This window comes from Brachionichthys hirsutus, chromosome 22 (genome assembly GCF_040956055.1).
Source record: "Brachionichthys hirsutus isolate HB-005 chromosome 22, CSIRO-AGI_Bhir_v1, whole genome shotgun sequence".
Classification (NCBI taxonomy): Eukaryota; Metazoa; Chordata; class Actinopteri; order Lophiiformes; family Brachionichthyidae; genus Brachionichthys; species Brachionichthys hirsutus.
In genome coordinates, this window is record NC_090918.1 from 1,483,719 (window position 1) to 1,511,304 (window position 27,586).

A 27,586-nucleotide genomic window follows, 5' to 3' on the forward strand; every position below is an offset into this window, starting at 1 on the left:
AAGACGTCCTCTGAGGTTTACCTTCGTATTTACACGGTAAGAGAATTACCGTACATCATGGAGTGTTGTACATGTACAAGCATGTACTCATCAACTGTGTATTTCTGGGAATATCATGTCATTCCAAAGTACAGTACTTTGCAGTACTTTGGTGAAGCTGCCCATGAATGACTTTGACCTCGTCCACAGACGATTATCGAGCATGACTCAGTCCGCCCCTCCGGTTCTCTCTGTTCTCCCCACTCGGGCTCTGGTGGATGAGAAGTTCAAGGTGGTAGTCGAGAACCTGCCTCCAGGATCCCCAGTAACCCTTCACTCCCTGCACCAGTCAGAGGATAAGGATTACTGGGAGGCCTTTGGACACTACATCAGTGATCACAGAGGGGTAGTATCTGGTGAGTGTTCCTCCTTTGTAGAGTTACAGCTCCTTTTTTCTCCCACTCTTGTGGAATGAAAGAAATCGGCTCAGCTCTACTCCAAGACGTGCACTTGGTGAATGACTAGGAATATATTTAGTGACCTCGACAGAAGGTCCCGAGGATGTGCTAATTTAATTGGCTAGAGCAACCTAGAACCAATTTAAAGGAGACATACAATGTTTCTACACTATTATTTTGGTGGTTTGGGGCCATTACCAACCCAAAAACAGCTAAATAAACCATCCTGTCGATCCTGTGTGGTTTGCATAGTTTTGTAATTAAGTACTGAAACGAGTCTGGCAGAAATCTCGTGCACAAAATGTCTGTGCCCTCTCCTTGTGTCTGCCCGCTGCACGTCCACACACACGCTCTACCAGTGGCTCGTGCGTGACTCGCCCGATCACGGCACTAAAGCTGGGGAGGAAAAGCGCAGTTAGGCAGAGTAGTTGGGGCAAGAAGTTGAGGTTATGAAGGTCGGGCATACCATACCATGAGAAGGGCATTTGGGTTTCATGAAGACTTCTGAGGATAAGCAAAAGGTTTTGTTAGCCAGGGATGTCTAAACAGCTCAAAGATTAGTGTAGGACATGTCCTGAATGCCACCTTACAGCAGGAACATTTCTGCCTCAATCAAAACACTTAATGAATAAAACCTTTTGGTTTTTAATACAACTTTCTTGACAGTATAGCTGCCATATCTAGTTTCAGCAGTGACCTCGTACCATCAGCACAACTAGACCACAGATGTTTGCTGCCTGTCTAACTTTCTTTTACTGTTGCTGACTTTCATGTTTCCAGTTGCAGAGGATTTGAGTTTTGGGGGCACCTACACAGGAACAGAGGTCATGGGTTTGTTGTGGAGCATGCGGCCAGTTCCAGGATCCCGTGCTGGCATCAGGTAATCCATGAAATGTCTGGAAAGCTCAATTTCGCAAGTGCATTTGTTTTTTTGTTTTTTTAACATTTCTTTTACACAGAGAGGAGACTCAGTTGACTCATCTGCTTCGACAATGGAGGCACGAAACATGGCCCACTCGGACTCAATGTCCCCTGCCTCCCCCAGTATATGGTCGAAGCGCTCCCAGAGGTGGGAGTTAAAACTCCTTCTGACAGGAGACTCTGCCAGATGTTCCCAACAGACCCTCACAATACATTTGGGCCTGCCAGTTCTGTCCAGAGTCTCCTGTCAGATGGAGTTTTAACTCTCACCTCTGGGAGGGAAACTTAGGACCAATTTTTGTGCTCCTCATAAGGGGTTGGACAAATTCCTCAAATGGCAATTTCTTAGGGTGGCCTGGTTTCCTCTTCTCTTTGAAAAAATCCCAGCAGGTTTCCCGTGCATGTCATTCCTATATATGTTTGTTTTTTGTGCTGATTGTGCTCGTTACTGCTGCTTTCTTTACCTTCAAGAAGAAGAGAGTAGCAGAGCTACAGCATTCGCTACAGCCCGATGCTCACTCACAGAAATATAAGAAAACCTGATGGGACTGTGGATATTAAAGTCTATGCCCTTTTCTTTACCTGTCAGGTTGAGAAAGAAAAATGTCTGCACCCCGATGCTCGTCAACATGTCAGTCTACAGAGGACATTTAGCTGAGGGCTTCAGGGATCAGTGTCCTCTGGCGTCGGTGGTCATAGAGAGATGGTACCTGGCTCCCGGGGTCCGGAGGATCAATATCAGTGAGAAAGGAGTGAGAGGGACCCTCTTTATACCACCAGGTACAGCTGTGCTATCTTCTCTTCTCTTTTTGTTGATCTTGAAAAAGACTGGGACGTCTCCTGACCCTTTATGGTTGGACGGTGGTATGTTTATTGTTTGATTTGTAAAGACTCTTTTCTCAGACATCTTTGTCTCTGCTTTCAGGTCCAGGGCCTTTCCCTGGGGTGCTGGATATGTGGGGAGGAGGTGGAGGACTGCTGGAGTATCGGTCGTCTTTGCTGGCATCCCACGGCTTTGCTTCTTTTGTGCTGGAATATGCAAAACCTGGCGAGATGGAGAAAGCTGATGTTGACTTGAGCTATTTTGATGTTTGTTTGTTTGTTTGTTTATTTATTTTCTTCCAGTCTGTATAAAGGGTTTCTGGTATATGATTATTGTCATACTAATTTCTTCACAGCTTCACTGTGGTTGCATGTTTGAATTTGCTGCCCCATGTTCTTTCAGTTTCCTACACACCAATTTTAGTATTATTTGCTGAGCTGAATCTATGTGACATTTGAAGTTTTAGAATTTATTGAACTTTCATAGATTCTATTACTTGTGAAGAACTTGTTTTTAAGTTTTCACAGCAACCAACAACTTCACAACAACTTCCCGTTTTCTGCTTCTGCACAGACGGCATTTAATATTCTCAAGGACCATCCTCAAGTGATCCCAGACAGAATTGGAATATTTGGTTTTTGTCTCGGTTCAATTGTGGCCATGTATCTGGTAACTGAGAGCAACGTAATCAAGGCAAGTCACAAATAATTTGATATGACAGATGCTAAAATAAACAGAAAATACATTAATCCTAAATATCCTGAGATAGTTTCTTTAATTTTCTCCTTCCCTCATGGCTCTCAGTCTTCAAATAACTCATGTTACTGTGTTCCAGCCTCTTTGTTGTGTTTCTATCAGTGGCTTCCACCTTGCTATTCCCGAGTTCACCGTAAGAGGAATCCATGATTTTTTGGGCAAGTAAGTGATCTTTTGTGTCAGAAACTATAAATACATTAAAGTATTTCTCAGCTGGAGTGACAGAACAATTACTTGTGATGTCAGGCACTTTAACATGATTCGTGTGGATGAGAACAACCATCAAATATGGCGAGATATCGGTCCAGAGATTTTGAAAGACCCTTCAAAGAAACTGAATGTGAGTACATTTTACACTGATCACCTCACAAGGATGGCATCAAGTGTTGGATTGCTGTCATTTGACATAAATTAAATGAAATTGTTTTTATTTAGTTTTGGGGAACACATTGGTGCAAGGGTTAGTGCAGGGCACAGGTTTGATTTTACCTAAGGCTTTTCTGTGCAGAGTTTGCATGTTCTCCCCCTGTCTTTCTGGGTTCTCTTTGGTTCTACGGCTCTCGCACTGAAGTAACAACTGACCTGTTTATTGCAGGTGTCAGTTCAATTTTAGCCCCACTAGATCTTGTTGTTATTAATATCTTTACATTTTCCTTTAATACTTCTATGCAAGGTGGAGAAAATAAACTGTCCAGTGTTGTTGGTTAGCGGCCATGATGATCAAAATTTTGCTACAGTGGATTACGCAGAAGATGTGAGTACATATTTTAATTATTTATGTACACACAGGACAACAGAACACTAATAATATCCTGGACAGGGTTGTGTAAACACAAATCACGTCTCTTAAATAGGTATTGATCAGTGATATCGGTGTTCTCAGGGGTATTCAGCAGGTTGTCGTCATGCATGATGATGACGAACATCAATATGTCGTGTTATTGTAGACTTTGAATGCTCCTTTTGCTCACCTTCACACTGTCTTCTCTTTTAGGCTTGACATCTATCTGTTGTAGTGTTTCATTCAAGTCAACAAAATGAAAAATAAAGGCTGATATGAAATCTGTGCTATATGGATTCATCATTTTACCCTCAGCTCTTCCAGAGGATGAAGGCAACAGGGAAGGAACACCTGCTGACCAGCCTGCAATACCCCGACGCCGGACACCAGATCCAACCGCCCTTCTCGCCACACTACAGGGCTTCGTATTCTATGTCAAATGCACAAAAAGGTGAGTTCTATGCCTTTAACCATGCCATGAACGCTGATAATGATGGGGCATACTTTAGTGGAAAGCAGCGGCTTCTGTGTGTTGATGGTAGAAACAATGACCTGCACCAGTCTAGATGTTCAGCAGGTACTGAAGTAAAAGGTAGCTTTGCGTAATAGATCAGTGCCCCAGTGCTTTATGTTACCTCTGGCTGTCCATCCTGTTCGTGACTCAATGTGTGAAAGCTGCTTCTCTCAAACATAACATTCTGTGTTTCAGTGATGTTGCTGTGGGGGGGACAAACAAAACCCCATTCAGATGCACAGGAAGATTCCTGGAAGAAGATCCTCGCTTTCCTGCAGCATCATCTGTACTCCAGGATCACTCCCAAAGCCAGGAAGTAAAAGTACCGGTACACAGTTAGCCCACGGATCTATACTGGAGACTAAATGAGTGAGAGGGTCACTGTTTCTATGATATCACTTGGTACTGCCTCATTACTGTCGTTCCACATGCCTTCATTACATAACTTGTCAAGTTATCCTTCACTTTTGTTCAGCTTCTGCCCCAACTTGAAACGGGCCTGGTCACCCACAAACATGCTCGGAACAACTCCTTTCTCTCTCCAATTTTTACTTTGTGCATTGGAGGATTATCAGTCATCAGGTTGTAAACCAGTGGCTTCTTTGCGGTTTGACCCAAGCTGAACAGTGTTCTCCTCTGCTCTCCACGCTCTGAGCTGCAGTGTGACGCTGCTGAAGGGCTGCAGGCAGGTGCTCCCACTTAGATAAATCAGTTCAGCAAGGAGTCTCTCTCACCTGCACTGCTCCACTCAACCTTCAGGAGGCGTCCTTCCTTTGGGTTGACTGGTTCATTGAGAGGCCTTTGACTATAGACGTAACACTTGTAGAGCACAAAATAACTTTTGATCTGATACAGCCGACTATCAGAAACAGTAGGATTGTTCCCAGATTGCAAAAGGGGCCTTTGATTCTGAGCTCAAGTTATTCTGACGGCTGATTCTGATGGAAATAAGATATTAATAAAGTTGTTTAGAGATGAGCAGGTGTATTATGTTGTCAGCCTGTAACTGGAAGTTGTAACTTTAATCAAACCTTTTTTAAACTTTATATTTTATATATCTTCAATCATCTTCCTGATTGTTATATATTTTCTTTTAGTGCTGTTTTTTGAGCTTGATTGATTTCTAACTTGATCAATTAGGATTTAACTGCATTTGAGACTTTCAATGGAAATAAAAAACACTTTATTGCAAATTAGAAGGCGATTTCAAGTTATTTTATGAAAACTGATTTAATTAATCGAGGAAAATGAATCTATTAATTCAAATAATTAAATTGCATTTGTTTGAGTTATTTTTCATCCAGAAACATTGTCATCAGAGGACCTGTTTACAGGTAAATAAACTATTTCCACATCCTGCAACCTTGGTGATTCCTTCAGTTTTATCAGGGTTGTCCTTTCAAGACACCGTGGAATTTGTCAACTGCAGTTTTGCTTGGTTAATTTATGTTGTATGAAAGCAGCAGTTGAGTGACCTGCTCTATAGGCATTGTCTATATTCCAAGTAAGCAGAATTTGCATTGAGTGGACGGTATCAACAGCAAACCAGTAACGGCCTTAAATGTGGAATATGGACTTGAATCCATAATACTTCAAGTTCAGGCAACATTAAATCTGTTCTTAGTTAAAAAATGTCAAATATTCAATTGCATCAGTTTTCTTATCTTTCTGTGTTTTTCCCTTTTTATTTTCATCTTCATTTTAACAGTATAACAAATATCATGGCATGCCCTTAAGTCTGGCTGCACTTTAACTTTGACTCCGGAGACATACTGATGAAAGAGCTCGACTGAGAACACAACAGCCAGGAGCTCCTTCTCTGTGTGCATAGTTTTTTTCCAGTGTCCGTCAGAGCTCTGGATGCAGATGTCCATCTTGCATTAGACAAGCACCTAAACCATCCTTGGATGCATCTTGCTTGTACGATGACTGCTTTCTTCTGGGTCAAATAATTTAAGGACCGGGGCAGTTATGAATGCATCCTTTAATTTACTTATATCTTCAGTTATTTATTTAAAAAGGATCCCCATTAGTTGACACCGTGGCATCAGCTAGTCTTCCTGGGGTCCGGGATTACACGCACCAACTCAAATCATGAAAGCCCTATATGTACATATACACAATACATATATGTACACACTAGATATCCACAACAATATCCATCAACAAACTTTACATTCATGTATTCATTGTCAAAACCATCTCTCAGGAGAGCATCCAGAAAACAGAACAAACATTTAATTCGTCATTACAGGACCATTGATCAGCTGTAAGTAACGTCTTCTTAAATTGTATTTGAATGAGGTTTTGTTGCTGGAGTGACGGATGTGCAGAGGGCAGCTATTCCAGTGAGTGATAGCACGCTCATCACGCTCATCACGCTCAGGTTGCCATTGCCAGCCACTGTCCTTTTGCAGCAGCTGTCTCGGAGGCACAGAAGCAGTAGTTTCACCAGGGATGTATTCTGAGAGGTATTTTATCATCCCAAGCATGCGCTGTAGTCCGGGTCTTGTGAGGCACTATATGCTACAATGTGGAAGTGGGAACTTTGGGATAGCTGACAGCGTGGGTGCTTATTTCACAATGCTACCATGGATGCGTTGCCCCGTGGAGGTCCAATACGATGGGCTCTGGTGGCGCCGTCTTTCAGCGTGGGGAACCACAATGGTAGCTGGGCCGTACAGCAATGTTGTAACTTTGCCTCCACTGTTGTCACTGTTTGGGACAAGGCTTTGAACGCTCGCTCCACACTTGCTGTGCTCACCGCAAAGTTTGCGTCCCTGAGCGCCTTCGTTTCTTCTTTGAGCGATGTGAAATCCATTTGAAGTGAATCCAAGCGTTCCTTCAAACGGCCCAATCCATTGTTTGATGCTTGCCTCGGCTTTAGCAAAGCATTTCTCGAATGCAGTTTCTGTAGACAACATGGTCACTGTCCGTGGCAGGTGGCAGGGTTTACTTTGGTCACATGAAACTACAGGCCTTTTGCGTCAGTGAAAATCCACGGACTATTTCTTGTGCATTAATTTATGCAGGAGGAGACCCTGAGCATCCGTCAGGGGTGGCCTTTGTCGCCTCTATCTTTGCCTTGCGTCAACTGAAATAACTGCTCAGTCAGGAAGCGGGGTCCTGATCCTTACTACTGACACAACCAAGGATGCCGCCGAAGATCCTCCAGGGTGGCCTCCCTCTCAAGTTTTCTATTGAAGCAGGTATCCCTGAAATCCTTCCACTCTAAGGTTGAGAGAGAACAGAAAGCATAGATGTGGTTGAGACCATAGCACTCAAGTTTCCCAGCGTGTGTGATGTCATCACGATGACGTGATATATTTATGGTTTTGGACACCGAGTCACATAGTTAGGTTTGTATATTGGACACCAGCATTGTCTTACCTTTGGTCGTGTCAGTCTCTTCACTGCTGGACGAGTCATCGAAGAGTGTCTCCGAGCCCAACACGATGTCCTCAAGGACCCCGCCTAACTGCCTCAGGGTAATGAGCTCGGCCAGGTCTCTCGTCATTCCGTGGTCATCTGTATGGACGTGAACAGGGATTTGGAAGGTGCGGAGACAGACAACGTGGACAGGTGAGATTTTCATGACGGATGGATGAACGCAAGAGGAGACGATGGATGATTTAACAGCCAGAAAATTGCAAATAAAATATGTCTTACCCACGAAGACGCTGCAGCCGAAATCGATGACCTTCACGCGAGGGACACCAGACTGATGCTCAACAAGGATGTTGTCCGTTTTGATGTCTTTGTGGACAACACCCTTTGACTTGATCTGAATGGCAGCAGCCACCAACTGCCTCATGATGTCCTGAGATGAAAATGGATAAAGAGAAGATTAGAGTGAGGGAAGAAGGGGAGTGCAGCTTTTGCACTTTGATTTTAAGATATGTGACAGTTTTTTTACATGAAGGTTTAAGGAAAAGTTTAGCTCTTTTGCAAAATTGAGGAAGAATGGACATGGAGGACAATTTCATTTGAGCCTTACTTTAGCCTGATGTTCTTCAAGAGGTTTCTCTGCGTAGGTCATCAAGGTCAGGCAGGGCTCTGGTCGCTCTATGACCAGGATCACGTCGTCATCCAGCCCGAACCAATCGATCAGCGCCACTAGTGGTGATTTCCCCACTGACGCTGATCCGCCTGCCAGTCGCTGCATGATCAGCACCTCCAACGGAACCTCCCGAGTCTCATTATTTATGGTCTAGGGGAGAAAATGATTTTAAATTAGCATAAACATGTAGATGTAAGTTCTGTGTGGTCCCAATCAGCAGCGCAGTGAGACAGCACATGGTAAAGAAATAGCATGAGTTAGCATGCTAAAAAACCACGTTGCTGAGACATTTCAGAATGACACAGTGACTTGCTGTGTGTGTTGAGGCGAACCCAAGATTGTCATGAATTACCATCATCATCATCATCATCAATAATGCATCACAGAGGGATGGTTCTGTTCGACATGAACAAATGCAGCGCTGCTGGATATTGTTAGCTATTGTTAGCTTTAGCTGCTGCTACAGGAGACTTTCAGGCTACAAAACACTGAACACTCCTCAGGTTTAAGGTACAGAGAGAAGTTAGAATTTAGAATAGATAAGAACCACTTAGTACTGAAATAATTCAGTCAATTTATCGTTGTTAACAGTATAAAGACATTTAAAATGACTTACGACTTTTCGAAACCGTACCCTGTCCCGCCGGATGTACTTGATGGCCACCTAAGAGACAGGATGAACAGTTTGTTAAACTGGTAAACAGAGGAAGGATTAATATCTCTGTGTGTGTGTGTGTGTGTGTGCGTGCGTGTGTGTGTTCATACTTACTGGTAAATTATCGGACCGGCGATAACCAGCATAGACACAGCCAAACCCTCCACAACCGAGTGGCTGCAGCTCCAGATATTTTGACTCGAAGTCTTCTAGACACACGAAGTGTGGAGAACAAATCATCATCATCTCATTCACTCCACTGCTGAAACCGCTGGATTGTGTTCAATTCATATTTTATTAACTGACGACTGTTTTGCATTCTGGAAGTGTGAACAATTGTAATAATTTAATTACAGTTTCCTTCTTAGTTGTAAAAAAGAACATTTTTACTTGGAACAGAGAAACAGGTGGTTTGACATTGTCGGGCAGAGCAAGTGTTGTTAAACGTGGTAAATGTGTAAGTTCAGAGCTAGTCTGTGCGTTCACATCCAAATAAAAACTGTTAGCTTTTCAACTGTCAGCTCACCTCTCCTGGAAATGCTTGAGGAGGACTCGACGGGTTCTGCGTTCGGGTCTGGCTTTCCCGAATTCTCCTCAATCAGCCTGACGTCGGCCACAGAATCCGTGGAGTCCTCACCAGTGAGATCGATGATGGTTTTCTGCCGCTTACTGGGCGGCTGGATCGACTCTCCTGATGAATTTTGAAGAGACCAGTTACAGGATCCTGCCTTTCTCTTCCACCTGGGATTCTGCTCCTCAGTCAGCCCAAAGTCGTCCACAGAATCCGTGGAGTCCTCCCCAGTGAGATCGATGATGGTTCTACGTCTCTTACTGGGTGGCTGACTGGCTGGTTCGCCAGATGATGGATGGTCATTGCTGGCCTTTCGCTTAGTGGTGATGTCTGAAAATAATGTAAACCATGATCTTGTTAAACTGGATTTATTTGTCAATAATATATAATATATAATAATATAATAATATCAAACAGCCCCAGGTGACCAGGACTTTCAACTCACCTGAATCACTCTCTGAGCAACGAGAAAAGTTGAAGTTGTTCGATCTTGAAACCATTTTCTCCCAACTCTGTCTACAGCAAATAATTAATGTATCTCAACAATAATTATCAAACTAGACTAACACAAGAGACAAGTTCCAGCAGGCTTATATACACCTGGGTGTTGTGCTCATCCTTTGATGATGAAAGCAAAATTGTTGACAGTTGACAGTGGCTCCGCCCCTTTTTACTTTTTTTCCCCTTTGCTCTTACTTACTTATTTATTTCTTTATATAACTGTTAATATTGCTATATATTTTCACCACACTGCAGGGCTTTGTATTCTATGCTAAATACACAAAAAGGTGAGTTCTATGCCTTTAACCGTGCCATGAACGCTGATAATGATGGGGCATACTTTAGTGGAAAGCAGCGGCTTCTGTGTGTTGATGGTAGAAACAATCCCTCCCAAAGCCAGGATGTAAAAGTACCGGTACACAGTTAGCCCACGGATCTATACTGGAGACTAAATGAGTGAGGGGGTCACTGTTTCTATGATATCACTTGGTACTGCCTCATTACTGTCATCCACACGCCTTCGTTACATAACTTGTAGAGCACAAAATAACTTTTGAGCTAATATAGCCGACCATAAGAAACTATGTCAATGATTTATGTACTAAGGACTAAGGACTTTCAACGGAAACAAGACCGCAAGGGCTTTTTTGAAATGCTCCTCTTAGACAGGATGTTAGACTGTATTTGTACTGTAATACATGCTACTGTGTGAATGTACTTGTACTCTAACATTCTATCTCATAAATATATTCATCATCATCATAGAAACAAACAAACAAATGCCACTAATGGGATCATGCCATGTTTAGTAACCCTGCTGTCTGACTTTCTCACCATTCCATAAAACACATTAAAATAATATTCAATATGCTCATTGCGACAAACATCCTCAAACCTTCTATGTCTGTGTTCTACATGCCTATAAAATCTTCATCAAAATTGCTAACTTTTTTTGAGAACTACAGGTATGTTTCTCCGCTGTAAATTAATTTTCGAGTTTAATGATTCGTGTCTTAATTTCGTCAGATGACCGTGCTCACAAGATGACATGTTCTGTGGATACGTAGTGTGGATATGTACGGTATAATGTGTTCATGATTTGATATTATGATGTATGTAATCTCAGAGCCCAGGAAGACTAGCTGATACGGTATCAGCTAATGGGGATAATAAATAAAAATAAACCTCCTGCCAAGATCCACTGCTATATAACTTTACTAAAAAACAGCATTCATTTTAAACAAAACTCCTTGTGCAATGGATTCCACCAATGAAGCATATGATACAACATTTCTATTCTTTTTTTTTAATTGCCTAGTCATACAGTTCATAGTTTGGAGTCAGTCCTTCTACTGTGTAAATCATCATCTTTGCTTTAGAAATGCTAGTCTATGATTAATTCTGAACTGAATGATATGCTCCTCCTGTTAAAAGGTTGTCGTCATCTCATCGAGAAATCTGACAGAACAAATGACCAGTGAGAGCAGCGAGCTCAGACCATTTAGACTTCTCTGATTCCTGCTGGATGAGACACCAACAACATTCATCTCCGTGAGTTCTTTCCTCAAATTGCTTCCTGATGGTCTGTAGCGTTAATAAAAAATTAGATTGTGTTTGTATGCAAATAGATAGATTGAAGGGTGAGCTATTTAAATTCAACTGGGGATTGGAATTTTCTATTGAAATCAGCCTCTGTAATTTGTTAATTTTACTTTGAATACACAAAGTTTTAGTGTTAAAACTGAAGATATGTCTCGTGCTCTCAGCTACTCTAAACTTTGGACTCCGTCAATCATTATCTTTAGTTCTAAATTTGTTTTAAGTTTTCCGAACAGAAATACAGAAACGAGTATTGTTCTAGTATCATAGTGAAACTAGTATTTAAGTATTATTGCAGCTTGGTACATCAAACAGAATAAAAGATGAGTTGTGTTAGTGAGCAGTAGTTCCATACTGAAAACCTTTTGATGTTAACCGGACACTTTCTTCCTTTTTGATCCAGGTGATGAGTGGAGCTGCATATTTGCTTCACGAGAATGTAAAATATAAAAAGGAGGGAAACTAGGACAAAATTAAAACATGTATTTGTACACAATGAAGTGAGCTACATTTACATCACATACTGAAATCCGGCTGGTGCAGTTATGATGCCAGAAGTTACACAAAAGCTCAGATGTTCAACCCAACAATGAAAACAAAGCCATATCTGATGCAGAAACTCAATGAATGACCTGATATCCGTCTCTTTCTTACATACTGTCATCTCCAGGTACCCGCAGAAGAGTGGATTAAACTCTGTCACAAACTATGTTGTCGGTTTTTTTAAGACGTCCTCTGAGGTTTACCTTCATATTTACACGGTAAGAGAATTACCGCACATTATGGAGTGTTGTACATTTACTAGCATGTACTAATCAACTGTGTATTTCTGGGAATATCATGTCATTCCAAAGTACAGTACTTTGCAGTACTTTGGTGAAGCTGCCCATGAATGACTTTGACCTCGTCCACAGACGATTATCGAGCATGACTCAGTCCGCCCCTCCGGTTCTCTCTGTTCTCCCCACTCGGGCTCTGGTGGATGAGAAGTTCAAGGTGGTGGTCGAGAACCTGCCTCCAGGATCCCCAGTAACCCTTCACTCCCTGCACCAGTCAGAGGATAAGGATTACTGGGAGGCCTTTGGACACTACATCAGTGATCACAGAGGAGTAGTATCTGGTGAGCGTTCCTCCTTCGTAGAGTTACAGCTCCTTTTTTCTCCCACTCTTGTGGAATGAAAGAAATCGGCTCAGCTCTACTCCAAGACGTGCACTTGTGAATGACTAGGAATATATTTAGTGACCTGGACAGTAGGTCCCGAGGATGTGCTAATTTAATTGGCTAGAGCAACCAAGATCCAAGAACCAATTTAAAGGAGACATACAATGTTTCTACACTATTATTTTGGTGGTTTTGGGCCATTACCAACCCAAAAACAGCTAAATAAACCATCCTGTCGATCCTGTGTACTGAAGTACTGAAACGAGTCTGGCAGAAATCTCGTGCACAAAATGTCTGTGCCTTCTCCTTGTGTCTGCACGCTGCACGTCCACACACACGCTCTACCAGTGGCTCGTGCGTGACTCGCCCGATCTCGGCACTAAAGATGGGGAGGAAAAGCGGAGTTAGGCAGAGCAGTTGGGGCAAGAAGTTGAGGTTATGAAGGTCGGGCATACCATACCATGAGAAGGGCATTTGGGTTTCATGAAGACTTCTGAGGATAAGCAAAAGGTTTTGTTAGCCAGGGATGTCTAAACAGCTCAAAGATTAGTGTAGGACATGTCCTGAATGCCACCTTACAGCAGGAACATTTCTGCCTCAATCAAAACATTTAATGAATAAAACTTCATTAAATGTTGCGCCACCCTCTTAGGAGCTGCAGCTGCCCGCCGTCCCCTTGCTGCTGTACTCAACCTGGAGAGCAACATTTGCGAATTGAGTAAAAACTCGGTTAGAACCTGACAAAGACTTCCTGTTTTCTGCTTCTGCACAGGCAGCATTTCATATTCTCAAGGACCATCCTCAAGTGATCCCAGACAGAATTGGAATTTTTGGTATTTGCATGGGCGCATCTGTGGCCATGAATCTGGTAACTGAGAGCGCCACTGTTAAGGTACGTTAGAAATGTCTTGAATATGTGGACGTTAAAGTACGTTCCCAAAACGTATTACCAGAAAGGGAGATGTTTGATACCTGCCCTGGCGGCTCATAGTGTCAACGTGCCGTTTCAGCCTCTTTGTTGTGCTTGTGTCAGCGGCTACCACATCATCCTTCCTGGCTTCAGCATGAGAGGAATCACTGAATTGATTGCCGAGTAAGTAACCTTCTGTGTCGGAAACATAAATACATTCCGGCGTTTCTCACCTGGAGTGACGGAACGATTACTTGTGATGACAGGCATTCTAAACTGATCCGTGTGGATGAGAACCACCACCAGATGTGGAGAGATATAGTTCTAGCGCTTATGAAAGACCCCTCAAAGAAACTGAACGTAAGCACATTTTACACTGATGGTACACGGTGTAACAAATAAACCTGGTACCTTGATGTAGATGTGTGTTTTCAGTTTTGTTCCTTGATCCATATTCAGTGTTTCATGACTTGTATTGCCTCAACTTGGGAAGGCTTGCGAGTCATTTCTATAGATTTATTCTAATAAACATGACACGATTTCTTTGTGGTTAATTGGCTCAAGATGGGGAACACCAGCTGCCCTCTGCTGTTGGTCAACGGCTATGATGATCAGAACTGTCCTACAGTCGAGTCTGCTGAAGATGTGAGTACCGGAACATATTTTAATGTAAAATGAATAAAAAAAAATAAAATACAAGGGGTTCTAGAATTTACAAAATGTATTCCTCAGATCTACCAGATAATGAAGGCGACAGGGAAGGACCACCTGCTGACCAGAGTCCAATACCCTGGCGCCGGTCACCTGATTGAACCGCCCTTCTCTCCACACCACATGGCTACTACATTTATCACAGACTCAGAAAACAAAAGTGAGTTCTTCTCACATAGGACCAAACTATTTTTTCTTTTGTAGTAGTGGAATACTAAAAAAAACATTTCAGGTGATCATTTTTTGTTAAATTTAATGATAACAGGGAAAATACATGGACACGGGAAATGTGTGCGGCGACAAGGAAAGTGATGACTGGAACACGTGTCACCCACATACAGAAACCTTTCACAATGTTGGTGCTGCTGTTTTCAGTGTGTGGCACATCTTAGTGCTAGATTGATAAATCATCTGAGGCAGTTAATTGATAAGATGTTTAATTGGAGGAAATAAAACGGTTCTGTTCTTACATGGAACATTGGTGGAAATTGTCTGCGATGCTCCACCAGCTAATTTTTTAATTATTTTATTCACTTACTAATTAAGTAATTACTATTATTGTGGATTGCAGACAGACATCAATAAATAGATCATAAAAAGCAATAAATAAATAAATGATTGTTTCAACAACACAGCAGCACTGCTGGAGGGCAGTGGCCGAAACAAAGATCGTTTTTACACCACAAGGTTTTTGTGCTTCTCTCATACATCGTGCTCTGTGTTTCAGTGATATTGCTGTGGGGAGGACAAACAAAACCTCATTCAGATGCCCAGGAAGATGCCTGGAAGAAGATCTTGGCTTTTCTGCAGCATCATCTTTACTCCAACATTACTCCCAAAGCCAGGATATGAATAAATCTGGTTAATTCTCCTTAATTTTCCCGAGGGAACCTTCCCAAGGGATTAATAAAGTTCTCTCTGATATGACTTTATGCCGCATACTACTCTACTATAAATGTGGGTTACCAGTATGTACGCTCCTGTGACTTACTAATAAGATGCTGAGACAGGCAGTTCGGGTCTGTGGTCTTTATTGTTGCCATCACTCGTTGACAACTACATCTGTGTCGCGGTAGCACCGCCTAGTGGTCACGGTTAATAGAACGTGTACTGCTGTTCAATACCAGACACCACACTATCTAAATCTATACTGGAAAAGCAAAGGAAGGACTTTCAACGGAAACAAGCCCGCAAGGGCTTTTTTGAAATGCTCCTCTTAGACAGGATGTTTGACGTTATTTGTACTGTAATACATGCTACTGTGTGACTGTACTTGTACTCTAACATTCTATCTAATAAATATATTCATCATCATCATCACTCACTCACGTCTTTACTGAAGACACCTATCAGATGACCGAGAGTGAAATGTGTGAGGTCTCACACACTGTCGGGTCTATAGTAAAAGGTCTCACACTAAATCAGTCATCCCAAAGTAATGATTCAATTCAATTCAACTTTATTTATATAGCACCGGATCACAACAGAAAGTTAACTCAAGGCACTTTACAGGAGTAGCAGGGAAAGACAGAACCCAACTTGACCCACAAGAGTAAGCACATTGGCAACGCAGGCAAGGAAAATCTTCCCTTTAACAGGCAGAAACCTTGGACAGAACCGAGGCTCATGGTGGACGGCCATCTGTCTGGACCGGCTGGGCTGAGCGAGAGAGCGAATGACAGGTCGGAGGAGAGTCAAATAGGATGCCTCCTGAAGGCTGAGTGGAGCAGTGCGTAGGAGAGAAACTCCTTGCTGATCAGCTGATCACCTGAGAGAGAGCGCCTCACCTGCCTGCGGTTCTTCAGCAGCATCGCACTGCAGCTCAGACTGGAGGACAGAGGAGAACACAGCTTGGGTCAAACCACAAAGAAGCTACTGGTATGGATCGACTTTGGGGAGAAATGTTAGCGCGTTACAGGTTCGATGATTACTGATTGTATCTAATGATGAAATAAAATGGCAACAATCACCGGTAAGTGGCCTGCCTGGATTTGATTTCCTACGTTTCTGACTTGTGATTTCTGTTTAAAGTACAATGCTGCACGTTACTCATTGGGCTTCATTGTATGAAGCAATGTATGAAAGTAGCCTAACTCTTGATGTTTGGAACTAGTGAAATGTGTGGAATATTAAACAGCCAATCTGCAGGGCATGTCATGTGTCATGTACTGAAATCCGGCTGGTCCAGTTATGATGCCAGAAGTTACACAAAAGCTCAGACGTTCAACCCAACAGTGTAAACAAAGCCATATCTGAAGCAGAAACTCAATGAATGACCTGATATCCGTCTCTTTCTTACATACTGTCATCTCCAGGTACCTGCAGAAGAGTGGATTAAACTCTGTCACAAACTATGTTGTTGTTTTTTTAAAGACGTCCTCTGAGGTTTACCTTCATATTTACACGGTAAGAGAATTACCGTACATCATGGAGTGTTGTACATTTACTAGCATGTACTAATCAACTGTGTATTTCTGGGAATATCATGTCATTCCAAAGTACAGTACTTTGCAGTACTTTGGTGAAGCTGCCCATGAATGACTTTGACCTCGTCCACAGACGATTATCGAGCATGACTCAGTCCGCCCCTCCGGTTCTCTCTGTTCTCCCCACTCGGGCTCTGGTGGATGAGAAGTTCAAGGTGGTGGTCGAGAACCTGCCTCCAGGATCCCCAGTAACCCTTCACTCCCTGCACCAGTCAGAGGATAAGGATTACTGGGAGGCCTTTGGACACTACATCAGTGATCACAGAGGGGTAGTATCTGGTGAGTGTTCCTCCTTTGTAGACTTACAGCTCCTTTTTTCTCCCACTCTTGTGGAATGAAAGAAATCGGCTCAGCTCTACTCCAAGACGTGCACTTGGTGAATGGCTAGGAATATATTTAGTGACCTGGACAGTAGGTCCCGAGGATGTGCTAATTTAATTGGCTAGAGCAACCTAGAACCAATTTAAAGGAGACATACAATGTTTCTACACTATTATTTTGGTGGTTTTTGTCCATTACCAACCCAAAAACAGCTAAATAAACCATCCTGTCAATCCTGTGTGGTTTGCATAGTTTTGTAATTAAGTACTGAAACGAGTCTGGCAGAAATCTCGTGCACAAAATGTCTGTGCCCTCTCCTTGTGTCTGCCCGCTGCACGTCCACACACACGCTCTACCAGTGGCTCGTGCGTGACTCGCCCGATCTCGGCACTAAAGATGGGGAGGAAAAGCGCAGTTAGGCAGAGTAGTTGGGGCAAGAAGTTGAGGTTATGAAGGTTGGGCATACCATACCATGAGAAGGGCATTTGGGTTTCATGAAGACTTCTGAGGATAAGCAAAAGGTTTTGTTAGCCAGGGATGTATAAACAGCTCAAAGATTAGTGTAGGACATGTCCTGAATGCCACCTTACAGCAGGAACATTTCTGCCTCAATCAAAACATTTAATGAATAAAACTTCTCAAAACACAAATATATGTGAACATTTCAAAGGCATGCATACATTCAACATAAGATACTGTGAGCACCACTGCAAACATTCTTTAAAACCCCTTATTATGACACTTAAAAGCATCCATCTTATAACCCACACCATTGTTAACCTTTTGGTTTTTAATACAACTTTCTTGACAGTATAGCTGCCATATCTAGTTTCAGCAGTGACCTCGTACCATCAGCACAACTAGACCACAGATGTTTGCTGCCTGTCTAACTTTCTTTTACTGTTGCTGACTTTCATGTTTCCAGTTGCAGAGGATTTGAGTTTTGGGGGCACCTACACAGGAACAGAGGTCATGGGTTTGTTGTGGAGCATGCGGCCAGTTCCAGGATCCCGTGCTGGCATCAGGTAATCCATGAAATGTCTGGAAAGCTCAATTTCGCAAGTGCATTTGTTTTTTTGTTTTTTTAACATTTCTTTTACACAGAGAGGAGACTCAGTTGACTCATCTGCTTCGACAATGGAGGCACGAAACATGGCCCACTCGGACTCAATGTCCGCTGCCTCCCCCAGTATATGGTCGAAGCGCTCCCAGAGGTGGGAGTTAAAACTCCTTCTGACAGGAGACTCTGCCAGATGTTCCCAACAGACCCTCACAATACATTTGGGCCTGCCAGTTCTGTCCAGAGTCTCCTGTCAGACGGAGTTTTAACTCTCACCTCTGGGAGGGAAACTTAGGACCAATTTTTGTGCTCCTCATAAGGGGTTGGACAAATTCCTCAAATGGCAATTTCTTAGGGTGGCCTGGTTTCCTCTTCTCTTTGAAAAAATCCCAGCAGGTTTCCCGTGCATGTCATTCCTATATATGTTTGTTTTTTGTGCTGATTGTGCTCGTTACTGCTGCTTTCTTTACCTTCTCGAAGAAGAGAGTAGCAGAGCGACAGCGTTCGCTACAGCCCGATGCTCACTCACAGAAATATAAGAAAACCTGATGGGACTGTGGATATTAAAATATATGCCCTTTTCTTTACCTGTCAGGTTGAGAAAGAAAAATGTCTGCACCCCGATGCTCATCAACATCTCGGTCTACAGAGGACATTTAGCTGAGGGCTTCATGGATCAGTGTCCTCTGGCGTCGGTGCTCATAGAGAGATGGTACCTGGCTCCCGGGGTCCGGAGGATCGATATCAGTGAGAAAGGAGTGAGAGGGACCCTCTTTATACCACCAGGTACAGCTGTGCTATCTTCTCTTCTCTTTTTGTTGATCTTGAAAGAGACTGGGACGTCTCCTGACCCTTTATGGTTAGATTGTGGCATTTTTATATTTACCCTCGCCGAAGGGGAGGCGAGGGTATTGCAATTGGGTCCGTTTGTTTGTTTGTCTGTCTGCCTGTCTGTCCGAGCGCATAACTCAAAAACTAGTAACCCAATCAACTTGAAATTTTTACACAAGCAAGGTTCTGTCCGTGGCTCGGTCCTCCCCGAGAATGGCGTTGATCCGGATCTGGATCCAGATTCTAGAATTATTTTTACATCTGGAATTGTGCCTGTGCTGTAAACTGCCACTTTAAGAGGGAGGGACACGAATGGCATGATGGGAAAAAGAGTCCAGAAGATGACTTGTAGCACGTTCCGGAGCAGCAAGCGAGAGCAGGTTTGGCCCCTCTGATCCGGAAGCCCTGTTTACTGTCTCACAAGATCAAATAGTCTATTGGAGGCGAGGGTCTGCAATCTCTGATTGTCTTTTTCTAGTTTAATTTGTAAAAACTGTCTTTTCTCAGACATCTTTGTCTCTGCTTTCAGGTCCAGGGCCTTTCCCTGGGGTGCTGGATATGTGGGGAGGAGGTGGAGGACTGCTGGAGTATCGGTCGTCTTTGCTGGCATCCCACGGTTTTGCTTCTTTTGCGCTGGAATATGTAAAACCTGGCCAGATGGAGAAAGCAGATGTTGGCTTGAGCTATTTTGAGGTTTGTTTGTTTGTTTATTTATTTTCTTCCAGTCTGTATAAAGGGTTTCTGGTATATAATTATTGTCATACTAGTTTCTTCACAGCTTCACCGTGGTTGCATGTTTGAATTTGCTGCCCCATGTTCTTTCAGTTTCCTACTCACCAATTTTAGTATTATTTGCTGAGCTGAATCTATGTGACATTTGAAGTTTTAGAATTTATTGAACTTTCATAGACTGGCTATAATTTTAATTAATAACCAAGAGAAATCAGTAGATGCTGTCTGAAATGGAAAATTCCTCATTAAAACCACAAGTACCCTTGAACAACTGTTACTGTTGGGCCAATGCCGGTAGTAACCAAAATAAACAACAGGAGAAGGGGAATCAAGAAACTTCAATATCCATCTTTAATTTTGAGTTATGTTGTGAACAGACAAACAAACCAATGGCAGTGATTACATAATCTCTGTGAGCCAGTGTGAAGACTGAGCAGACTATATGTGATGTTAGACTGATGAGATGATGAGCAGCAGGTGACGTGGATGAGCTGATTACAGGTGTGGCAGGCAGAGGAGCGTGACCTGAGCAGGAGGCGGAGCTATGTAGAGCAGGAAGCTCCAGCCGGGTTCCAGACACATTGACTGCAAAGTTAACGAAAAATACAAAGTGAATCAGAATCTTGTTTTGGGGTGAAGGACCCAAAATCACCACAATAATGTAGAAACATGGGAAAAGTGAGGTTTTTTTTAAATAATATGTTTCCTTTAAGAGAAACTGTAAGTACAGTTGTCTCTGAAATGTTCGAAATCAAGAAAGTCTTCGGAAATGGTCTGTAATGTTCTAATTTGCTTTTTCTGTCTTCATCGGGGGTTCCACAACTGTTTCTTTATTCTATTACTTATGAAGAACTTGTTTTTAAGTTTTCACAGCAACCAACAACTTCACAAAGATTTCCTGTTTTCTGCTTCTGCACAGACGGCATTTAATATTCTCAAGGACCATCCTCAAGTGATCCCAGACAGAATTGGAATACTTGGTTTTTGTCTCGGTTCAAATGTGGCCATGTATCTGGTAACTGAGAGCAACGTAATCAAGGCAAGTCACAAATAATTTGATATGACAGATGCTAAAATAAACAGAAAATACATTAATCCTACAAATATCCTGACATAGTTTCTTTAATTTTCTCCTTCCCTCATAAATAACTCATGTTATTGTGTTCCAGCCTCTTTGTTGTGTTTCTGTCGGTGGCTTCCACTTCGTTCTTCACGAGTTCACCGTAAGAGGAATCCATGAATTGACGGTTAAGTAAGTTATTTTGTGTCGGAAACTATAAATAACTGTTTCTCAGCTGGAGTGACGGAACAATTACTTGTGATGTCAGGCATTCTAACATGATTCGTGTGGATGAGAACAACCATCAAATATGGCGAGATATGGGTCCAGAATTTTTGAAAGACCCTTCAAAGAAACTGAATGTGAGTACATTTTACACTGATCGCCTCACAAGGATGTCATCAAGTGTTGGATTGCTGTCATTTGACATAAATTAAATGAAATAGTTTCTATTTACTTTTGGGGAACGCAGTGGTTAGTGTAGGTCACAGGTTTGATTTTACCTAAGGCTTTTCTGTGCAGAGTTTGCATGTTCTCCCCCTGTCTTTCTGGGTTCTCTTTGGTTCTACGGCTCTCGCACTGAAGTAACAACTGACCTGTTTATTGCAGGTGTCAGTTCAATTTTAGCCCCACTTGTTGTTATTAATATCTTAACATTTTAAAGTGTTTCCTTTAATAATTCTATGCAAGGTGGAGAAAATAAACTGTCCAGTGTTGTTGGTCAGCGGCCATGATGATCAAAATATGGCTGCAGGGGAGAACGCAGAAGATGTGAGTACATATTTTAATACTTATGTCCACACAGGACAACAGAACACTAATTATATCCTGGACTCGTGTAAACACAAATCATGTCTCTTGAATAGTGATATCTGTGTTCTCAGGGTTATTCAGCAGGAAGCAGAATCTCTTCCATGCATGATGACAACGACGAACATCAATATGTCGTGTTATTGTAGACTTTGAATGCTCCTTTTGCTCACCTTCACACTGTCTTCTCTTTTAGGCTTGACATCTATCTGTTGTAGTGTTTCATTCAAGTCAACAAAATGAAAAATAAAGGCTGATATGAAATCTGTTCTGTACGGATTCATCATTTTACCCTCAGCTCTTCCAGAGGATGAAGGCAACAGGGAAGGAACACCTGCTGACCAGCCTGCAATACCCCGACGCCGGACACCAGATCCAACCGCCCTTCTCGCCACACTGCAGGGCTTCGTATTCTATGTCAGATGCACAAAAAGGTGAGTTCTATGCCTTTAACCATGCCATGAACGCTGATAATGATGGGGCATACTTTAGTGGAAAGCAGCGGCTTCTGTGTGTTGATGGTAGAAACAATGACCTGCACCAGTCTAGATGTTCAGCAGGTACTGAAGTAAAAGGTAGCTTTGCGTAATAGATCAGTGCCCCAGTGCTTTATGTTACCTCTGGCTGTCCATCCTGTTCTTGACTCAATGTGTGAAAGCTGCTTCTCTCAAACATAACATTCTGTGTTTCAGTGATGGTGCTGTGGGGGGGACAAACAAAACCCCACTCAGATGCACAGGAAGATTCCTGGAAGAAGATCCTAGCTTTCCTGCAGCATCATCTGTACTCCGGGATCACTCCCAAAGCCAGGATGTAAAAGTACCGGTACACAGTTAGCCCACGGATCTATACTGGAGACTAAATGAGTGAGAGGGTCACTGTTTCTATGATATCACTTGGTACTGCCTCATTACTGTCGTCCACATGCCTTCGTTACATAACTTGTAGAGCACAAAATAACTTTTGATCTGAAACAGCCGACTAGCAGAAACGGTAGGATTGTTCCCAGATTGCAAAAGGGGCCTTTGATTCTGAGCTCAAGTTATTCTGACGGCTGATTCTGATGGAAATAAGATATTAATAAAGTTGTTTAGAGATGAGCAGGTGTATTATGTTGTCAGCCTGTAGCTGGAAGTTGTAACTTTAATCAAACTTTTTTTAAACTTTATATTTTATAGATCTTCAATCTTCCTGATTGTTATTTATGTTCTTTTAGTGCTGTCTTGATTGATTTCTAACTTGATCAATCATGATTTAACTGCATTTGAGATTTTAAATGGAAATAAAAAACACTATTGCAAATTAGAAGGTGATTTCAAATTATTTTATGAGAACTGATTTAATTAATCTTGAACAAATTGTATTAATAAAAATACATTTGTTTGAGTTATTTTTCATCCAGAAACATTGTCATCAGAGGACCTGTTTACAGGTAAATAAACTATTTCCACATCCTGCAACCTTGGTGATTCCTTCAGTTTTATCAGGGTTGTACTTTCAAGACACCGTGGAATTTGTCAACTGCAGTTTTGCTTGGTTAATTTATGTTGTATGAAAGCAGCAGTTGAGTGACCTGCTCTATAGGCATTGTCTATAATCCAAGTAAGCAGAATTTGCATTGAGTGGACGGTATCAACAGCAAACCAGTAACGGCCTTAAATGTGGAATATGGACTTGAATCCATAATACTTCAAGTTCAGGCAACATTAAATCTGTTCTTAGTTAAAAAATGTCAAATATTCAATTGCATCAGTTTTCTTATCTTTCTGTGTTTTTCCCTTTTTATTTTCATCTTCATTTTAACAGTATAACAAATATCATGGCATGCCCTTAAGTCTGGCTGCACTTTAACTTTGACTCCGGAGACATACTGATGAAAGCGCTTGACTGAGAACACAACAGCAAGGAGCTCCTTCTCTGTGTGCATAGTTTTTTTCCAGTGTCCGTCAGAGCTCTGGATGCAGATGTCCATCTTGCATTAGACAAGCACCTAAACAATCCTTGGATGCATCTTGCTTGTACGATGACTGCTTTCTTCTGGGTCAAATAATTTAAGGACCGGGGCAGTTATGAATGCATTCTTTAATTTATTTATATCTTCAGTTATTTATTTAAAAAGGATCCCCATTAGTTGACACCGTGGCATCAGCTAGTCTTCCTGGGGTCCGGGATTACACGCACCAACTCAAATCATGAAAGCCCTATATGTACATATACACAATACATATATGTACACACTAGATATCCACAACAATATCCATCAACAAACTTTACATTCATGTATTCATTGTCAAAACCATCTCCCAGGAGAGCATCCAGAAAACAGAACAAACATTTAATTAGTCATTACAGGACCATTGATCAGCTGTAAGTAACGCCTTCTTAAATTGTATTTGAATGAGGTTTTGTTGCTGGGGTGACGGATGTGCAGAGGGCAGCTATTCCAGTGAGTGATAGCACGCTCATCACGCTCATCACGCTCAGGTTGCCATTGCCAGCCACTGTCCTTTTGCAGCAGCTTTCTCGGAGGCACAGAAGCAGTAGCTTCACCAGGGATGTATTCTGAGAGGTATTTTATCATCCCAAGCATGCGCTGTAGTCCGGGTCTTGTGAGGCACTATATGCTACAATTGGGAAGTGGGAACTTTGGGATAGCTGACAACTTGGGTGCTTATTTCACAATGCTACCATGGATGCGTTGCCCCGTGGAGGTCCAATACGATGGGCTCTGGTGGCGCCGTCTTTCAACGTGGGGAACCGCAATGGTAGCTGGGCCGTACAACAATGTTGTAACTTTGCCTCCACTGTTGTCACTGTTTGGGACAAGGCTTTGAACGCTCGCTCCACACTTGCTGTGCTCACCGCAAAGTTTGCGTCCCTGAGCGCCTTCGTTTCTTCTTTGAGCGATGTGAAATCCATTTGAAGTGAATCCAAGCGTTCCTTCAAACGGCCCAATCCATTGTTTGATGCTTGCCTCGGCTTTAGCAAAGCATTTCTCGAATGCAGTTTCTGTAGACAACATGGTCACTGTCCGTGGCAGGTGGCAGGGTTTGCTTTGGTCACATGAAACTACAGGCCTTTTGCGTCAGTGAAAATCCACGGACTATTTCTTGTGCATTAATTTATGCAGGAGGAGACCCTGAGCATCCGTCAGGGGGGGCCTTTGTCACCTCTATCTTTGCCTTGCGTCAACTGAAATAACTGCTCAGTCAGGAAGCGGGGTCCTGATCTTTACTACTGACACAACCAAGGATGCCGCCGAAGATCCTCCAGGGTGGCCTCCCTCTCAAGTTTTCGATTGAAGCAGGTATCCCTGAAATCCTTCCACTCTAAGGTTGAGAGAGAACAGAAAGCATAGATGTGGTTGAGACCATAGCACTCAAGTTTCCCAGCGTGTGTGATGTCATCATGATGACGTGATATATTTATGGTTTTGGACACCGAGTCACATAGTTAGGTTTGTATATTGGACACCAGCATTGTCTTACCTTCGGTCGTGTCAGTCTCTTCACTGCTGGACGAGTCATCAAAGAGTGTCTCCGAGCCCAACACGATGTCCTCAAGGACCCCGCCTAACTGCCTCAGGGTAATGAGCTCGGCCAGGTCTCTCGTCATTCCGTGGTCATCTGTATGGACGTGAACAGGGATTTGGAAGGTGCGGAGACAGACAACGTGGACAGGTGAGATTTTCATGACGGATGGAAGAACGCAAGAGGAGACGATGGATGATTTAACAGCCAGCAAATTGCCAATAAAATAGGTCTTACCCACGAAGACGCTGCAGCCGAAATCGATGACCTTCACGCGAGGGACACCAGACTGATGCTCAACAAGGATGTTGTCCGTTTTGATGTCTTTGTGGACAACACCCTTTGACTTGATCTGAATGGCAGCAGCCACCAACTGCCTCATGATGTCCTGAGATGAAAATGGATAAAGAGAAGATGAGAGTGAGGGAAGAAGGGGAGTGCAGCTTTTGCACTTTGATTTTAAGATATGTGACAGTTTTTTTACATGAAGGTTTAAGGAAAAGTTTAGCTCTTTTGCAAAATTGAGGAAGAATGGACATGGAGGACAATTTCATTTGAGCCTTACTTTAGCCTGATGTTCTTCTAGAGGTTTCTCTGCGTAGGTCATCAAGGTCAGGCAGGGCTCTGGTCGCTCTATGACCAGGATCACTTCGTCATCCAGCCCGAACCAATCGATCAGCGCCACTAGTGGTGATTTCCCCACTGACGCTGATCCGCCTGCCAGTCGCTGCATGATCAGCACCTCCAACGGAACCTCCCGAGTCTCATTATTTATGGTCTAGGGGAGAAAATGATTTTAAATTAGCATAAACATGTAGATGTAAGTTCTGTGTGGTCCCAATCAGCAGCGCAGTGAGACAGCACACTGTAAAGAAATAGCATGAGTTAGCATGCTAAAAAACCACGTTGCTGAGACATTTCAGAATGACACAGTGACTTGCTGTGTGTGTTGAGGCGAACCCAAGATTGTCATGAATTACCATCATCATCATCATCATCAATAATGCATCACAGAGGGATGGTTCTGTTCGACATGAACAAATGCAGCGCTGCTGGACATTGTTAGCTATTGTTAGCTTTAGCTGCTGCTACAGGAGACTTTCAGGCTACAAAACACTGAACACTCCTCAGGTTTAAGGTACAGAGAGAAGTTAGAATTTAGAATAGATAAGAACCACTTAGTACTGAAATAATTCAGTCAATTTATCGTTGTTAACAGTATAAAGACATTTAAAATTACTTACGACTTTTCGAAACCGTACCCTGTCCCGCCGGATGTACTTGATGGCCACCTAAGAGACAGGATGAACAGTTTGTTAAACTGGTAAACAGAGGAAGGATTAATATCTCTCTCTGTGTGTGTGTGTGTGTCTGTGTGTGTGTGTTCATACTTACTGGTAAATTATCGGACCGGCGATAACCAGCATAGACACAGCCAAACCCTCCACAACCGAGTGGCTGCAGCTCCAGATATTTTGACTCAAAGTCTTCTAGACACACAAAGTGTGGAGAACAAATCATCATCATCTCATTCACTCCACTGCTGAAACCGCTGGTTTGTGTTCAATTCATATTTTATTAACTGACGACTGTTTTGCATTCAGGAAGTGTGAAAGATTTTAATAATTTAATTGCAGTTTCCTTCTTAGTTGTAAAAAAGAACATTTTTACTTGGAACAGAGAAACAGGTGGTTTGACATTGTCGGGCAGAGCAAGTGTTGTTAAACGTGGTAAATGTGTAAGTTCAGAGCTAATCTGTGCGTTCACATCCAAATAAAAACGGTTAGCTTTTCAACTGTCAGCTCACCTCTCCTGGAAATGCTTGAGGAGGACTCGACGGGTTCTGCGTTCGGGTCTGGCTTTCCCGAATTCTCCTCAATCAGCCTGACGTCGGCCACAGAATCCGTGGAGTCCTCACCAGTGAGATCGATGATGGTTTTCTGCCACTTACTGGGCGGCTGGATCGACTCTCCTGATGAATTTTGAAGAGACCAGTTACAGGATCCTGCCTTTCTCTTCCACCTGGGATTCTGCTCCTCAGTCAGCCCAAAGTCGTCCACAGAATCCGTGGAGTCCTCCCCAGTGAGATCGATGATGGTTCTACGTCTCTTACTGGGTGGCTGACTGGCTGGTTCACCAGATGATGGATGGTCATTTCTGGCCTTTCGCTTAGTGGTGATGTCTGAAAATAATGTAAACCATGATCTTGTTAAACTGGATTTATTTGTCAATAATATTCAGATGAAAAAAATAAAATCACTTGGTCAAACAGCCCCAGGTGACCAGGACTTTCAACTCACCTGAATCACTCTCTGAGCAACTCGAAAAGTTGAAGTTGTTCGATCTTGAAACCAT

The 27,586-nt window shown here is 42.7% G+C and overlaps 2 protein-coding genes across 2 annotated transcripts; both read left to right on the forward strand.

Annotated features, from left to right (window-relative positions):
- The first annotated feature begins 202 nt into the window (after window positions 1-202).
- LOC137911050 (bile acid-CoA:amino acid N-acyltransferase-like) lies at window positions 203-15,324 on the forward strand. Its single transcript, XM_068755472.1, has 10 exons — window positions 203-395; window positions 1,218-1,317; window positions 1,948-2,138; window positions 2,284-2,447; window positions 13,553-13,672; window positions 13,791-13,873; window positions 13,957-14,050; window positions 14,255-14,335; window positions 14,423-14,561; window positions 15,129-15,324. Exons 1-10 carry the CDS (start codon window positions 203-205, stop codon window positions 15,251-15,253), a joined length of 1,290 nt encoding a protein of 429 aa, XP_068611573.1. The 3' UTR covers window positions 15,254-15,324.
- A 1,625-nt stretch (window positions 15,325-16,949) lies between these two features.
- LOC137910721 (peroxisomal succinyl-coenzyme A thioesterase-like) lies at window positions 16,950-22,530 on the forward strand. The gene is made up of 10 exons (XM_068755118.1): window positions 16,950-17,166; window positions 18,134-18,233; window positions 18,864-19,054; window positions 19,629-19,792; window positions 20,751-20,870; window positions 21,001-21,083; window positions 21,160-21,253; window positions 21,582-21,662; window positions 22,000-22,135; window positions 22,394-22,530. Exons 1-10 carry the CDS (start codon window positions 16,974-16,976, stop codon window positions 22,516-22,518), a joined length of 1,287 nt encoding a protein of 428 aa, XP_068611219.1. The 5' UTR covers window positions 16,950-16,973; the 3' UTR covers window positions 22,519-22,530.
- The last annotated feature ends 5,056 nt before the right edge of the window (window positions 22,531-27,586 follow it).